The sequence below is a fragment of the Mobula birostris genome, chromosome 14 (genome assembly GCF_030028105.1).
Source record: "Mobula birostris isolate sMobBir1 chromosome 14, sMobBir1.hap1, whole genome shotgun sequence".
Lineage (NCBI taxonomy): Eukaryota > Metazoa > Chordata > Chondrichthyes > Myliobatiformes > Myliobatidae > Mobula > Mobula birostris.
In genome coordinates, this window is record NC_092383.1 from 22,088,189 (window position 1) to 22,105,312 (window position 17,124).

The 17,124-nt window shown below is 43.7% G+C and overlaps 1 protein-coding gene across 5 annotated transcripts in view; it reads right to left on the bottom strand.

Annotated features, from left to right (window-relative positions):
* The window catches only part of myo5aa (myosin VAa), a 223,387-nt gene that overhangs the window by 135,040 nt on the left and 71,223 nt on the right, over positions 1–17,124 (bottom strand). For all 5 annotated transcript variants that reach the window (XM_072278217.1, XM_072278216.1, XM_072278215.1 and 2 more), the window contains exons 3-4: positions 8,044–8,215; positions 2,869–3,013 (exon numbers count right to left, since the gene is read on the bottom strand). In XM_072278217.1, coding sequence (XP_072134318.1) covers positions 2,869–3,013; positions 8,044–8,215 — 317 coding nt within the window. The remainder of the gene's footprint in view (positions 1–2,868; positions 3,014–8,043; positions 8,216–17,124) is intronic.

Here is a 17,124-nt window from a genome sequence, read left to right on the forward strand (position 1 = left end):
TGAGGATAAACGTAGTACAGTACAGCATCGGAGCAGCCCATTAGGCCTACAATGATGTGTCGAGCCTGCTAAAAAGCAACCCTCCTACCTCCACCTTGTCCATATCCCCCCCATCTTCCTTACATCCAGGTGCCTATCCAAACAACTCTTAAAAACCTCTAATGTACTTGCCTCTACCCCTGTACCAGGCAGTGCACTTCAAGCATCCATGAATCTGAGTAAAAAAAACTTACCCCTCACATCCTCCATGATCCTACCTCCCCCCCCCCCCCCCAACCCCCACCTTCAATGCATTCCCTCTGGTATTAGACATTTCAACACTGGGAAACGGACACTCTCTGCCCACTCTATCCACCTCTCTCATAATCTTGTAAACCTCCCCACAGCCTCTGCTGCCCCAGAGAAAACAACCCAAGCTTATCCAGCCTCTTGTGATGGCACGTGCCCTCTAAACCAATGCACTGGGAACAGCATCCAAGTTTCCCACACATTCTTCCCACGTGTGTGTGTGGGTTTCCTCCAGGTGCTCCGCTTTCTTCCTACAGTCCAAAGATGTACCAATTAGTGGGCTAAATGGTAATTGTAAATTTTCCTGTGACTAGGCTAGGGTAAAATAGGTGGGCTGCTGAGCCGGAAGGGCCTACTCCACACTTAGATAAAGTAGCATGTCTGCAAGGTTCAGCGGGACAACACGCAGCCAACAAACAACAAAAGCACAGCAAATCCCTTTCCCGCCGCAGCCGCCCACACGCACAGAGATGGTCTCCAACCACAGGGCAGGCCTCCAACCTCCAGACCGTGGCCCTGAACCCTCAGACGCCGGTCCAAGCTCAGGGCCTCAACCTTGAGGCTTCGAATTCAAGGCTCCGCCTCACCACTGCCCTCTCAAGGGGAATAAAGAAAGGGCAGTAAGTGTTGATCTTACCACTGACATGAAGATTACCCCCAAAAAAATAACAAAACAAAATGCTGCAACAAATTCTGCTGTTTGACAGTCACTGCTCAACGTGTAAAAATAATGCAGGAATTACTCAACTGGTTAGAGTGTGATAAAAAAAACTACTGAACGACACAGCATTTTCTGGCTTTATTTCAGACTACCAGCATCTGCAGCAATACAATAGGTGATCAGCACTGAGCTCCTCTGTTGCCCAGTGTAGGCCAAGAGCACCTTTCCGGCAAAACAGCTGAATAGCCCCCTGTGGTTGAGGAAGCTCCACTGAAGTGCTCAGCTAGAATGTCAGCAGCAATGAGACAGAGGCTGTAATGACTTTCAGCTACAGGGGAAGCCATCTGGTACCAATGCTGGAGCAATTAAATAAGGGAGTAATGCTGTTGGCATAAAACATGCCTCTCTGTGGAGGACTGTTGTTTGGTTTCACTGCAGTGGCAAGTCACCTGCATACAAAGGCATTTAGAAACCAAAAGCAGAGAGAGGCAACATGAGTTGTCACAGCTTAGGAACAAGTTTGGATAAGTGAAAAAAGGGTGAAATGGTCAGCATGAACAGTGTTCCCAAGAGCCTGTTTCTACACAATTCCATGACTTTAAGTCAAAAATCCCCACGTGAATGATTACCCACCCTCCTCCAAGAATGTTAACAAATTTTAAAGTAAATCTTCAGTTTTGGAGTTCTACAACAGTGATCATCCATTTGCTTAAGCCTCAGTGAAATCAGTGGGTCAGTATGTACCCCACCACCAAGCGAAGCACTAGCCCAGAATGATCCCATCTCTCCACATCACCTGACAGACTGACATCAAAACCATCCATCTGAAGCACTCAACTGTCCCTTTACCCTGCCAACATGGTGGCAACTGGTGGGAATGGCCAGCCTCACACATGGCTCACTGTTTCACAAAAGCACACTATTATCAACAACCACAGGCCTAATTCTCATCTCTTTGACTGGAGCCTTATACACACGCTTGTCTGAGCATTTTCTTTTGAAGCACACTGTTGGTTTTTGCCTGCTTCATCCTAGCAATAAATTCCAAGTAGTTTCCAAATTCACCCCATGAAATTCTTTTGAGTGTTGAGATAAAGGGTTTGTGGGACCCAAATTCATACTTAAGAAGTACCCCATGGAGAAAAAGAATTCAAAGCTCCCTCTACAATTCATAATGGTAGTCTCACTGTAAACAAAGCATGTTTAGGACACTCTCCAGTCAGGATAGTTTTGGTCACCAAATTACAGGAAGGATCTAAATAAGGTTGAAAGAGTGCAGAGAAGGTTTACAAGGATGTTGCCGGGACTTGAGAAACTCAGTTACAGAGAAACGTTGAATAGGTTAGGACTTTATTCCCTGGAGCGTAGAAGAATGAGGGGAGATTTGATAGAGGTATACAAAATTATGATGGGTATTGATAGAGTGAATGCAAGCAGGCTTTTTCCACTGAGGCAAGGGGAGAAAAAAACCAGAGCACATGGGTTAAGGGTGAGGGGGCAAAAGTTTAAAGGGAACATTAGGGGGGCTTCTTCACACAGAGAGTGGTGGGAGTGTGGAATGAGCTGCCAGACGAGGTGGTAAATGCAGGTTCTTTTTTAACATTTAAGAATAAATTGGACAGATACATAGATGGGAGGTGTATGGAGGGATATGGTCCGTGTGCAGGTCAGTGGGACTAGGCAGAAAATGGTTCGGCACAGTCAAGAAGGGCCAAAAGGCCTGTTTCTGTGCTGTAGTTTCTATGGATAGGAGCAATTCTCTATAAACAAAACAAGCAAAAATTTTACAATATCCTGAAGGAATAATTAATCACTGATAAGATTGACATGGTTGTAGTGTTTTTTTAAATCTCTTGCTGAATATATAAATGATAACAAAGTTAAATAGCACTTGAAGCTGAATGAATCAAGGCACTAACCTGGCCATCTGCTTGTACGCCTCCTCAGCAACAGCAAAGATATGAGGGTCCATATCTCCCATGTTCTGCCCACTATAGGCATTGATGATATCTTCCCCATAGATAGGCAACTGCTCATACGGATTGATGGCCACCAAAACAATACCTAGAAAGTAGGAAAAATTCCATGCTTAGGCGTAGTAATACAGAAGATCAAATCCTGATGGCTTTTTATAAAATTAATTACTCATCAATGACAAATAGAACCAGCATAAATTTCCAGTCTCCACAATGTGCATAAATTGTTCATAGTCATTATTCGCACGAGGACAAACTTACTGTATGTTACACCACTGGTGTTTAGGGCAGCAGTGAAGGTCCTCCGTCTCTGACCATCACACACAGAAAAAGAAGGTTCCTTCATTGCTGTCTCTGTAACTATTTTTTTGTTTGACCAGTCAGGTTGTTAGCACTGAGCTGAACCCCCAAACCTGGAGGACCAGTGGACCACTCTTTGTCTGGCCTCTATCCTTTGACTTGTTTGGCATGGGTGACCCTGCAAAGAGCCAAAGCACAAGGCCCTAACTCCAGCCAACCTAGCTCTCCAGGTCACTGAGGCACGCAAACCTCCAAACCCTAGGACAATGTTGTGGTCCTCTTGGGGGCGAGAAGGCAAAGAAATCTAAATATTCACATCAAAACCTTCGTTCCACAAAAGTGGAGCTCAGGTAAAAAAAAAATCAAACATAATATTATTAAATGGTGAAGGAGCAGGCACACGGGACAATGACCTACTCCTGCTTCTATCTCTTCGTTCTTTCTCAGCAAAAACTTACTGGAATGCAATACCACAGTTCAACGATTAAAATATGTTTGAAAGACTGATTTGGGAATTTAGAAGAACAAGGAACGTTCTTATTTGACACATTCAAGAACACAAGGGGGCATGACAGTACAGATGTTGAAATGTTTCCACTTGGTGAGAAACATCACAAGTCCCGTGATACCAGATTAGGGGCCAGTCATTTAAAACAGGTGTGCAAGAACAACTTCTTGCAGAGGTAGTAAATCGCTGGAACACGCGATCCCAGATTGTTGTGGAGGCGAGTTTGTTTGGGCCAGTTAAAGAGGAGGTTGATACATTCTTGAAAGATCAGACAATTAAAGGCATTGGGTATCCATCACTGATAAAGAGACGAGGTCTTGTTGAATGTGGGGAAATCGCGAGGGGGCGGGTAGCCAACTCCTGCTCCTATTTTATTTTCTTAAAACAAATTGGGAGCAAGATCAATTTTGCCAAGGATACAGGGTACAAAGTTAGGAAGAGAATTGAAGGCCATTCTAATTTCAAGCCTACTTGAGTGCAAGCATGGAAATACAAAATTAAGACTCCAGATATTGTAATATGGAGCAAAGAGCAAACTACTAGAGAAACTCAGTAGATTGAAGGCAAACAGATTGTTAATGCTTCAGGTCAAGATTTTGCATCAGTTATAATTGGAAATTTGAGCAGGCTTTTCTCTTTAACCGAGATAACGGCCCTGTCAACTTTGTATCCACAAAACATCTCAGATCATAATATATTTGGACATTATCAGAAGTGACAACACCATGCTTAAAAGAATCAGGCCAGTTCAATCTCTGTTCAGAAAATCAATACCTCATCTTCGAAATGAATTCTAACTTCCAAGCAATAGAATGCAGCAAACAGGGAAGAGGTTATGAGTTCTCTATTAAGTCTGCTCTGCTGTTCATTAAGGCCACTTGCGGTCCTCATGTCCATTCAACACCCCTTCAATTTCCTCACTCTTCAAATATTTACTTCAGATAGTATCAATAGTGGTGTTCTGCATCGCTCTAGGACATGACCTAATTATGACTCAAGTAAACTTCACATTAGTCACGGATCGTTTATTTACAGGTTTTGAAATTAGTACATCAAATATTGTGAGGGGGAAATGTTATAAGTTTGGTATCAGAGCATTCGGCAAACCTTCCTGTTCAAACTCCACCTAGAAATGAATGACTCAAATCTCTCCCAACCATTCACAAAATTATTCCAGAATGTAAACAGTTCTCCACAATGGCAAGGGATCCCTTTGGGTGAACTTGTAGCTCATCTCTCTAGACCAATAATCTCACCTGGTCTGGTAGTGGAACAAAAGCTTTCTCTAAACAAGGATCTCATCAGTTTATGAGTAACTACTTTGTATTTTCTTCAGTCAGTTGTGCCTGGTGTAGTGGAATCTGATACAAACTCTGGCACTGGTGTGCTTGCAGCACTGACTTTGCAGAAGGCCAGTGAAAATTCAAGACATCCACATTGTCAGATTACAAAGGCACTTAAAATTGTTTTACTCCAGGAGATGCTCGATTAGAATGGATTCTGTAGTGGAAGTAAATTTAACCCACTGGAGGTCTACATGTTTGGAAAACTAATCAAATGCAAGTTTAATTGTCATTTAACCATACATGAATATCTATGAATACAGCCAAATGAAACAGAGTTTCTCTGGGGCCGGGGTGCAAGGTACAGTACCAACAGTCATACACAGCACAAGGTACATATAGCACAATCAAGATGGCAGTAAAATAGAGTCATACAAAGAAAAAAAATATAGTCCAAATCCCTGAGTCCATGAATGTTGCAACAGTCTGCAGTCGAACACAGTACAGCTTGTTTTCTGCATAGCAAACACTGGGGGGCAGCACAGAGTCCCGTATAGAATAGTACAGCACAGTACAGGCCCTTTGGCTCACAATGTTGTGCTGACCCTCAAACCCTGCCTCCCATATAAGCCCCCACCTTAAATCCTCCATATACCTGTCTAGTAGTCTCTTAAACTTCACTAGTGTATCTGCCTCCACCACTGACTCAGGCAGTGCATTCCACGCACCAACCACTCTCTAAGTAAAAAACCTTCCTCTAATATCCCCCTTGAACTTCCCACCCCTTACCTTAAAGCCATGTCCTCTTTTATTGAGCAGTGGTGCCCTGGGGAAGAGGCGCTGGCTATCCACTCTATCTATTCCTCTTATTATCTTGTACACCTCTATCATGTCTCCTCTCATCCTCCTTCTCTCCAAACAGTAAAGCCCTAGCTCCCTTAACCTCTGATCATAATGCATACTTTCTAAACCAGGCAGCATCCTGGTAAATCTCCTCTGTACCCTTTCCAATGCTTCCACATCCTTCCTATAGTGAGGTGACCAGAACTGAACACAGTACTCCAAGTGTGGCCTAACCAGGGTTTTATGGAGCTGCATCATTACATCGCGACTCTTAAACTCTATCCCTCGACTTATGAAAGCTAACATCCCATAAGCTTTCTTAACTACCCTATCCACCTGTGAGGCAACTTTCAGGGATCTGTGGACATGTACCCCCAGATCCCTCTGCTCCTCCACACTACCAAGTATCCCACCATTTACTTTGTACTCTGCCTTGGAGTTTGTCCTTCCAACGTGTACCACCTCACACTTCTCCAGGTTGAACTCCATCTGCCACTTCTCAGCTCACTTCTGCATCCTATCAATGTCTCTCTGCAATCTTTGACAATCCTCTACACTATCTACAACACCAGCAACCTTTGTGTCATCTGCAAACTTGCCAACCCACCCTTCTACCCCCACATCCTCTACTTTTCGTGATTTTTATTAACCAGGCGTGCTCTGATACAGCGACTTCTACAGGGCTAGCCAAAGGTGTTACTGTCTCTTTTTAAACATTTTTTTACGATTGCAAGACGCTGCTGGACATTAAGGACTTGAAATACTGAAGGTCTACCCCGTCAGTGAGTTACTTGTTGGTGGAGACACCGAGAGAGCTGCATTTGGTGTAGACACGTCCTGGTTAATAAAAATCACGAAAAGTAGAGGTCCCAGAACAGATCCTTTTGGGACAAAATGGATGCCATGCACATCACCTCCGGCACTCCAGTGGAGCACCCAACTCCAGCACCTCTCCCTGGCAAGCAGGCAACACCGCGGTTTGAGGCCTAGTCCTGGTTAGAACTGAGGCCTTGCAGCTCCCCCACCATCCGCCAATAAACTAGTGAACTGGACTTGAAACATTCCACGCCACTGATGTCCAACAGGGTCTTGCGATCACAAGAAAAGCGACTAAGATGACCACTTGCTGTTTGACTGCGCACCTCCTTTGCGTACCAGTGCCCCTCTGTCGTAGGAAGCATCAATGTCTACACCAAATGCAGCTCTCTCGGTGTCTCCACCAACAAGTAACTCACTGACGGGGTAGACCTTCAGTATTTCAAGTCCTTAATGTCCAGCAGCGTCTTGCAATCGTAAAAAAATGTTTAAAAAGAGACAGTAACACCTTTGGCTAGCCCTGTAGAAGCCGCTGTATCAGAGCACGCCACCATCTTACTGGAACATGGTAATCTATAGGATATAGTGGAATTCAGGAATGAAAAAAAAAGAGTCCACAGCTGGTAATTCCCGTATAAGACAACTTAATTATTTTAACACAAACAAGAGAAAATCTCAGATGTTGGAAATCCGAGCAACACACAAAAATGCTGGAGGAACCATCTATAGAAGCAACATCTTTGGAAAAAAGTACAGTCGATGTATCGGCCCGAAACGTTGACCGTATATTTTTCCATTGATGCTGCCTGGCCTTAAGTATTTTAATATAGGGTGACCAATTCAAAGCAACACATATTCAGCATAAAGAAGGATTCTTTTGGAGGACGTCATCAGGTTCAATTATATCACATTTCGGCCACCTTCCCACAACAGTCACGATTTAATCTCTAATAATTATAAGACATTTAATACCTCTGCAGAAGATGAGAATGTTGCTTCAACTAAAACAGAGTGAAACGATGACACCTATAAGTGAATAGTTCAGTTCCCTGAAATAGAACCAGGCATAGTACAAAAATGTAAAGATCTCCTGTGGTGAGCTTCAAATACTAGAATTTCTCATTACCAACAACAAAAAAATTAGTTCTTTTAGCGGAGTTAGGTTAAAATTTCAACACGCTATGATGGTCTATCCCACTGGACAGAAGACAGGACAAAACCCAATGGAAAGTCAATAACCACAATGCTGAAAATAGCCCAATCACAAATTACTTAAAAATTATGCCACAATTCCTGACCTACCCAATTTGAGTGAAATCATTCCTGGTCACCACCATCATCGTGAAAGTAGAATACCAGTTCACTTACCACAATACGTGTAGATGAGCTTGGAGTCCATGAAGCGCACTTTGAGGTTGTGTAGAACCGCGGGCTCGTGGAGGTAACTGAGCGCTGTGAGGTCATTTTCGCCCACAAGTATATCAGGGTTCCGTAGAGGTGGAAGCTCCTTGGTTTTTGGATCAATTCTATATTGCGTTTCCTGTAATGAGGAAGATAAAAGTAATAGCGGAGTTCTGAAGAGCTCAACAGAGCTAGCATAGTTTGGATTCCCACAACAGTTCTACACATCTTGTCCATGCTGTATGCCAGCAGTCCCCAACCACCAGGCCACAAAACATGTGCTGCCGGGCCGTGAGAAAACGATATGAGTCAGCTGCACCTTTCCACATTCCCTGTCACGCACTGTTGAACTTGAACACAGGGTTGCCAACTGTCCCGTATTTGCTGGGACATCCCGTATATTGGGCTAAATTGGTTCGTTCCGTATTTCCCCTGCTAAGGTGGAGCGTTCCTATGAAACCTTTCGTGCCGAAATGGCGTAAAGCGAAGAAGCAATTACCATTAATTTATATGGGAAAAATTTTTGAGCGTTCCCAGATCCAAAAAATAACCTAACAAATCATACCAAATAATACATAAAACCAAAAATAAATAACACTAACATATAGTAAAAGCAGGAATAATATGATAAATACACAGCGTATATAAAGTAGAAATAATGTATGTACAGTATAGTCGAGAAGATGAAGGCAAAACCGAGTTGTGGGGGAAAAAAATCAGCACGTACGTGCATGCGCACACAGGTGCCCGCGCAAGGCTTCATGGTCATGGCAGTCTTTTGTGGGGTAAACACAAGTGTGTTGTATTTGACTGCTACTTTTGTCCCTTATTTGGGAGTGAGAAAGTTGGCAGTCCTAACTGTAAAAGACATGTTGAGATGAGTTTAACCCTACTTGAACAACACCCCCCCCCCCCCACCACCGGCCGGCCAGTCGCAAGAATATTGTCAATATTAAACCGGTCCATGGTGCAAAAAAAGGTTGGGGACCCCTGCTGTATGGAGCTCCCACTCAAGATACATTTCTTTACAGAGATTTTCGAAAAAGCAATGAGTTATCTTGGAAGAATTCAAGTATTGCATGCACCAGTGGAGTGTGAAATTACATTATGTATTCATAATCACACACCTTGGTAGGGATCTCACGTTTGAGTGGAAAATGGGTGGAAATAAATTGGGTCCTATTTCACCCCTCGTTTCTATGAAATTGGAGGAGGGGGGTAGGGGATGGGGTGTGAGTGAAAGGGAAGGAGCGAATGCCTGGGAGTGGGATGCGTTGGGGGAATGGAGCGTGACACCTCCAGTGGAACTGACCTCACAAGCCGAAAGCAGGTCTGATCATTTTGACTGCATGCACATTGACCTACAGAGGCTGCGGGAATTTCCATTAGCTCGGGCCCCAGTCGCAGCAATGTGTATAGTGTGGGCGGCCAAAGAAATGGAGATGCTCAAGTGCAACATTACGGTAACACCACCATCTCTGACAGGGCAATTAACTGTCACCTCCTTAGGGTTTGACGTTTATCCAAGAAAGTAGAGCAACAAGGAAGAGAAAATTTCAACAAGAGCTTATTTAATTAAAGTTCAAAATTGAAAGTAAATTTATCATCAAAGTACATATACATCACCAACATACAACCCTGAGATTCATTTTCTTCAAGGCACTCACAGTGAGTACAAGAAACACAATAGAATCAATGAGAGATCACACCCAATAGGATGGAAAAATAACAAACTATATGAATACAAATCGAAAGAAAAAAAAAGATAATAATTATGAATAAATAAGCAATAAACATTGAGGATTTGAGATGAAGAGTCCTTGAAAGTGAGTCCATGGATTGTCCATAGATAGCTATGCCTGCCTTTTTGTTGGCTTTGTGGAACAACCTATGTTCCGTGCCTATTCTGGTATCTGTCCCCCACTTTTCCTTCGCTACATCGACGACTGCATTGGCGCTGCTTCCTGCACGCATGCTGAGCTCGTTGACCTTATTAACTTTGCCTCCAACTTTCACCCTACCCTCAAATTTACCTGGTCCATTTCCGACACCTCCCTCCCCTTTCTAGATCTTTCTGTCTCGGTTTCTGGAGACAGCTTATCCACTGATGTCTACTATAAGCCTACTGACTCTCACAGCTACCTGGACTATTCCTCTTCTTACCCTGTCTCTTGCAAAAATGCCATCCCCTTCTCGCAATTCCTCCATCTCCGCCGCATCTGCTCTCAGGATGAGGCTTTTCATTCTAGGACGAGGGAGATGTCCTCCTTTTTTAAAGAAAGGGGCTTCCCTTCCTCCACTATCAACTCTGCTCTCAAACGCATCTCCCCCATTTCACATACATCTGCTCTCACTCCATCCTCCCGCCACCCCACTAGGAATAGGGTTCCCCTGGTCCTCACCTACCACCCCATCAGCCCCCGGGTCAAACATATTATTCTCCGTAACTTCCGCCACCTCCAACGGGATCCCACCACTAAGCACATCTTTCCCTCCCCCCCCCCCCCGCATTTCGCAGGGATCGCTCCCTACGCGACTCCCTTGTCCAATCAACCCCCCATCCCTCCCCACTGACCTCCCTCCTGGCACTTATCCTTGTAAGCGGAACAAGTGCTACACATGCCCTTACACTTCCTCCCTTACCACCATTCAGGGCCCCAAACAGTCCTTCCAGGTGAGGCAACACTTCACCTGTGAGTCGGCTGGGGTGATATACTGCGTCCGGTGCTCCCGATGTGGCCTTCTATATATTGGCGAGACCCGACGTAGACTGGGAGACCGCTTTGCTGAACATCTACGCTCTGTCCGCCAGAGAAAGCAGGATCTCCCAGTGGCCACACATTTTAATTCCACATCCCATTCCCATTCTGACGTGTCTATCCACGGCCTCCTCTACTGTAAAGATGAAGCCACACTCAGGTTGGAGGAACAACACCTCATATTCCGTCTGGGTACCCTCCAACCTGATGGCATGAACAACGACTTCTCTAGCTTCCGCTAATGCCCCACCTCCCCCTCGTACCCCATCTATTATTTTTTTTTTATACACACATTCTTTCTCTCACTCTCCTTTTTCTCCCTCTGTCCCTCTGACTATACCCCTTGTCCATCCTCTGGGTTCCCCCCACCCTTGCCTTTCTTCCCGGACCTCCTGTCCCATGATCCTCTCGTATCCCCTTTGCCAATCACCTGTCCAGCTCTTGGCTCCATCCCTCCCCCTCCTGTCTTCTCCTATCATTTTGGATCTCCCCCTCCACCTTCAACTTTCAAATCTCTTACTAACTCTTCCTTCAGTTAGTCCTGACGAAGGGTCTCGGCCTGAAATGTCGACTGTACCTCTTCCTAGAGATGCTGCCTGGCCTGCTGCGTTCACCAGCAACTTTGATGTGTGTTCCATAGATTGTGGGAACAGTTCAGCGATGGGGTAAGTGAAGTTATCCCCTCGGGTTCAAGAGCCTGATGGTTGAGGGATAATAACTTTTCCTGAACCTGGTGGTGTGGTTCCTGAGGCTTCCGTACCTCCTTCCTGATGGCAGCCTGGATGGTGGGGGTCCTTGATGATGGATGCTGGTTCCCTGCAACAGAACTCCATGTAGATGTACCCAACGGTAGGGAGGGCTTTATCCATGATGAACTTGGCTGCATTCACTACTGTTTGTAGGCTTTTCCATTCAAGGGCATTAGTGTTTCCATACCAGGCCGTGATGCAACCAGTCAGTATACTCTCCACCGCACATCAACGGATGTTTGCCAAAGTTTTAGATGACATGCTGATCTTCGAAAACTTCCAAGAAAGTAGAGGCTTTGCTGTGCTTCCCTTGCAATGGCTTTTATGTGCTGGACCCAGGACAGATTGTCTGAAATGATAACACCAAGGAATTTAAAGTTGTTGGCCCTCTCCACCATTGATCCCCCGATGACAACTAGCTCATGGACCATTGGTTTCCTCCTCCTGAAGTCAATAGTCATCTCCGTGGTCTTGCTGACATAGTGAAAGGTGCTTGTGGCACCACTCAGCCAGATTTTCAATCTCCCTCCTTTATACTGATTCTTCATCACCTTTAAAACGACAGTCAGCTAACTTAAATATGGCATTGGGGCTGTGCTTAGCCTCATTTAGCAAACATGGTAAAGAAGTAGACGAACAAATTTACGTTAGAAGTTTAGGATTCTCTCCCTGCTGGGAGGATTAAACGCACATTCAGCAGAAAGAAAGTAGGTTAACATTATTGTAAATCAGAACAGCTTCAGCGCACACAGTAAACATCAGTAAAAAAAATAACGCAATCATGTGATACATTTTCTGTAATGTTGACAGAAAAACAAATATTGGCCTCGATTCCAGTGATATCCCCCATATTCACCCTTGAAATAATACCCTTGGATCATTCGCACAAACATTCTTACCAGAACACAGCATGAGGCTATTCAGCCCATTGTGTCTTGCTATCTGCATACAGAGCAATCCTATCAGTCCTAAAGCCCTCATCTTATCTCCCGCAACCCTGAAGCAGATTCCTTCTCACATGCCCACCAACTTCACATTTCAACTCTTTTGCCACTCACTCGTGTCATTTTGCAGCAACCAGTTAACCCATCAGCTCAACTTTGGAGAGAATGTGCAAACTCCAACCCACCAAGCTCAGGATTGAACCTGGCTCCTCAGAGCCATGAAGCAGCAGCACTAACAGGCCCTCTGATTTGTAGGAGCAAGTGGAGCTTCAATTTAATGCCTCACCTGAAAGTCTGTGCAACCCTCTCTCAGAGAGGCGCGACATCTGTGCGCTCAGGTCACCACAGTGGGACGTGAACCCACGCCCTTCAAGCTGGAGTGCTTCCACATGAACTCCAGTTACATCTCTGGGCCCGATGTCAGCTTCTAATATTTACACAAAGCATTCAACAAACAGCGCCCTTTGTTACAGACATAAACAGATTACCACACCGCTATTGAATTAAAGGGATGAGAAACACCAACAAGAACAGAGAAGCTGGGGTAATGGGAAGCAACAAGATCAGTGAGGCAGTGAGTGTTCCGATACGATTTGTGCAGAGCCAGGCTGGTTGGAAAATCTAGTTGCTTTTAAGTGAAGTACAAGCATTGCCAAGTTAGATTCCTGGGCATCAAACATCTCAGAGAAACTATCCTCAGCCAAACATATTGACGCAACCACGAAGGCGGCATGCCAACAGCTATACTCCATTAATGGTTTGAGAAGACTTGGTGTGTCACCAAAGATTAGTACGCTTCTAAAGATGTACTGTGGAGAACATCCTGACTGGCTGCATCACACCCGGTATCGAGGCTCCTAGGCATAGGATCGAAAAAAATAGCTGCAGAAGGTTGCAGGCACAATGGAGATAAAGCTTCCCATTATCGAGGGCATCGTTAAAAGGTGGTGGATCAAGAAGGCAGCATCCATCACTGGGGAACCTCACCATTCAGGATATGCCCTCTCCTCATTACTACCATTAGGGAGGTACATGAGGCTGAAGATGTTCCTGTACCTTTTAGGTACAGCTTCCTCCCCTCTACCATCACATTTCTGAATGGTCCATGAACACTGCCCGACTATCTTGCCCGATTAACCTTAATATATATTACTGTAACTCACAGTATTTTTTTAACGGTACTGCTGCCGCAAAACAACAAATTTCACAACATATGTCAGTGATAATAAACCCGATTCTGATTCTAACCACGACAGTACCAACTGGCAGAAACACTCAGCAATGTTACAAGTGCAAAGTTATTCTAGTACAAGCAGAAGCAGAGATCATCTCAGAACTGCAGGAGCCTGTAATCCAGAAGCCTGCCATTTACAAGCAAAAAAGAACGCAATTAACTTCACTCCCATTATGTTCTGTAACTCCAAAACATAAAACTAATTGAGAGAAAAACAAGGGAGCCTGAAAGCTTCGTTTTTACTTTTAGCTTATGACGTGGTGGCATGATGACGTATACCATTCACATACTTTTACACAGAGCGCGTAATGCATTATGTAAAAAATACTTAAAACCACTATATTTACAATATTATTCAAATATTACTGAAATATTAAATACACAACACTCCTGCCTACTTAGTTATAAACTCCAATTCAATACTGAGTGCATCTCAACTCAAATGCATAAACATATTGCTCACTAGTCCGGGGGGGGGGGGGGGGTGTCCAGTTCTGCCCTTAATCTTTGCAAGTGCCCACTTTTGATCACCTCTGTAGTTCCTTCCAGGAGTGAAGAGTTGAGCCTCCTTGTTTGAGGAGCCCTCAATTTGTCATGGCTGTTTGTCCTGCGTACTCCTTCTCAGATGGAGCTTGAGTAGATCCAAGTGTGAGCGCAAGGGAGGAGCCAGGAATAGCATAGCTGGTGAGCTGCTGGCTGTGGAGTGCGCTGCACTGTGATATGCACGGAGGAAATTGGAGAGCTTCTGATACAGTATCAATGTAGTGCTCTCTGCTGACATTGTTCGCAGTGTGTTCTTTAGTCTCTGGACAAACCTTTCCATCAACCAATTTATAGCTGGGTAGAACTGTGCAGATGTAATATGTCTTATTCCATTCATTTTCAGGAATGACTAAAAGCGTTCTGTGACAAGTTGTGGTCAATTGTCACTGACTAAGTGTTCTGGAATACCAGACCTTCAGAAGGGGCTTCTCAACACATCAACGGTGTGAGAGATTGCAGTGGAGGCTATTGGGAACATTTCTGGCCACTTCGTAGCTGCATCCACTACTACCAAGAAATTTGTGCCCATGAATGGTCCAGCAAAATCCACATGAAATCTCTGCCAGGGCAATATTCATAAGGATGGAGAGGCACTGCTTTTGGCATCTTCTGGACGTGTTCGTATCCCAAATAGTGCATGGTAAGCTGCTCAATCTGCTGACCTATCCTTGGCCACCAGACAAAGCTTCGAGCCAATGGTTTCATTTTGACCACGCCTAGATGAACAGCATGTAGCTCCTCCAACACGTCAGCTCTTGGCTTGGATGGTACAATAACGCTCAACCCACACACAAGGTAACCCCTGTCAAAGGCAAGTTCATCATAGTTCTAGCAAAAACGGAGGATCCTGAATTTCTGATGCACATTCAGGCCATTTTGGGTGACCGTGGGACCTGAGATGGTGTCTCGTCTTTTCTGATTTCCCTTTGGTTCGTCTCTGCTGTAATAGGGAGACTTTCAATTTGCATTAGGGAGAATACAACAAGAGGAGTCTCTTCTTCTGTAAATTTTTCAGGTATTTCCTTTGAGGCATTCACTTCCATCATTCTTAACATGTGACATAGCTACACCTCCACCATAAGGCAAGGTATCACATGTAAGCCTCACTGAATGAGTTGGATCATAACGTGTGAGCACAGTTTTTGACATCACCATTTCCTTTGTCTTTTGGAAAGCCAGCTCACACTGCTTTGTCCATTGCCCATTTCTTCCCAATCTGTAATAATGAGTTCATGGGGTGGAGCACAGTAGCAAGGTTTGACAAGAAGCTGTTACAGTAATTGACAAATCCCAAGAAGGATCACAACTGTGACACATCCTTTGGCCTTGGGCATCCAACTCTGCTTGAAATTTCTCTGCACACTTGTGTAATTCTTCTGCATCAATCATGTGGGTACAGTAAGTGATACTTGGTTTAAAGAACTAACGCTCTGATAGTTATCCTCCAACCTGGGCAGAGGGGTTTGACTTACTGTGTTGATGGTAATTTTAAAGATCACCACAGATCCTGATAGAACCATCCTTCTTTGCACTGGGATAACTGGCATTGCCCAGGGGCTCCACTCAATCTTGGAAAGAATTCCCTTTCAGTCTCCGTAAGATATAGTCCCTTGGCCACTTTATCACAGATGGTAGATACTTTGTGAGCTGTGCTTCAGTTAGGAGCTGTTTTTTGATTGTCTTCCTGTAAGATTCCTCAAACTAAACAACCTCTCAGTGCGTCATTAAGCCCGTTAACAAACTGACAATGCGAAGACAATCTCTTCAATTCAGCCGCATATGCTGAAATGTACTCTTCCTTTTGATTCTGCTTATGAAACTTAGTGTTCTGCAATCAACAATGATTTCAGTTCCAAATGTTCCTGCATTACTTTCAAGATACTAGCAAAGCTCATTTCGGCTGGTTTGCTTGGAGCAGTCAAACATCTAAGTAAACTGTATACCTTTAAACCAAAGTACTCAGCAAAATTGATACTTGCTTTTCATTGGCTATATCATTTGCTTTAAAATACTGCTCAATTTGCTCAGGATACATCAACTAGTTATCCCTTGGGCAATCAAATACATCTATCTTTCTGATATAGGCCAGTCACTTCTGCTTTTCTTTTTATTTATAATTACTCTTGCATGGTATTTACTGCTTATGAACCCATACATTTCATCCTTTTACTCTAACTCAATCATCTGTCTTCTTTTCTGAAGAGACAAGTACTGCCCTTTTTTTTTACTTGAACGTTTTTCTTTTCCTCTTGCAAAGAAACAAACAAGTTTTACTTTTTTTTCCTATCACTTGGTGGCATGATTACATATGCCATTCATGTACTTGTCCATATTACCCTCAATGCATTATGTAAACAACAAAGTATGCATAATCAAACAATAAATTTATGATATTACTGAAATATTAAATACACAAAAACAGCAATCATTAGAAAGAATGTAAAACTTCCCAAATTATACAGGTGGCAAGAATGGATTAAAGTTTTTAAATAATTCCTCTTTATCAGACTCAAAATATTCTTCACTTAAAACCTGATGACATTTTTAAGAGGCATAGTCTAAAAACAGTCAAAGTTCAAAGTAATTTTATTATCAAAGTATTATATGTCATCATACACTATCTTGAGATGCATTTTCTTGCAAGTATTTACAAGGGAAAAGAAATACAATAGAATTTATGAAAAACTGTAGTTAAAACTGATAAATATACAGCATAGCAGTTAACATGTCACTATTACAGCTTGGAACATTTCTGGACTTTGAAGTTCAATTCCAGCTCCATCTGTAAGGAGTTTGTATGTTTTCCCTATTTAACTGCA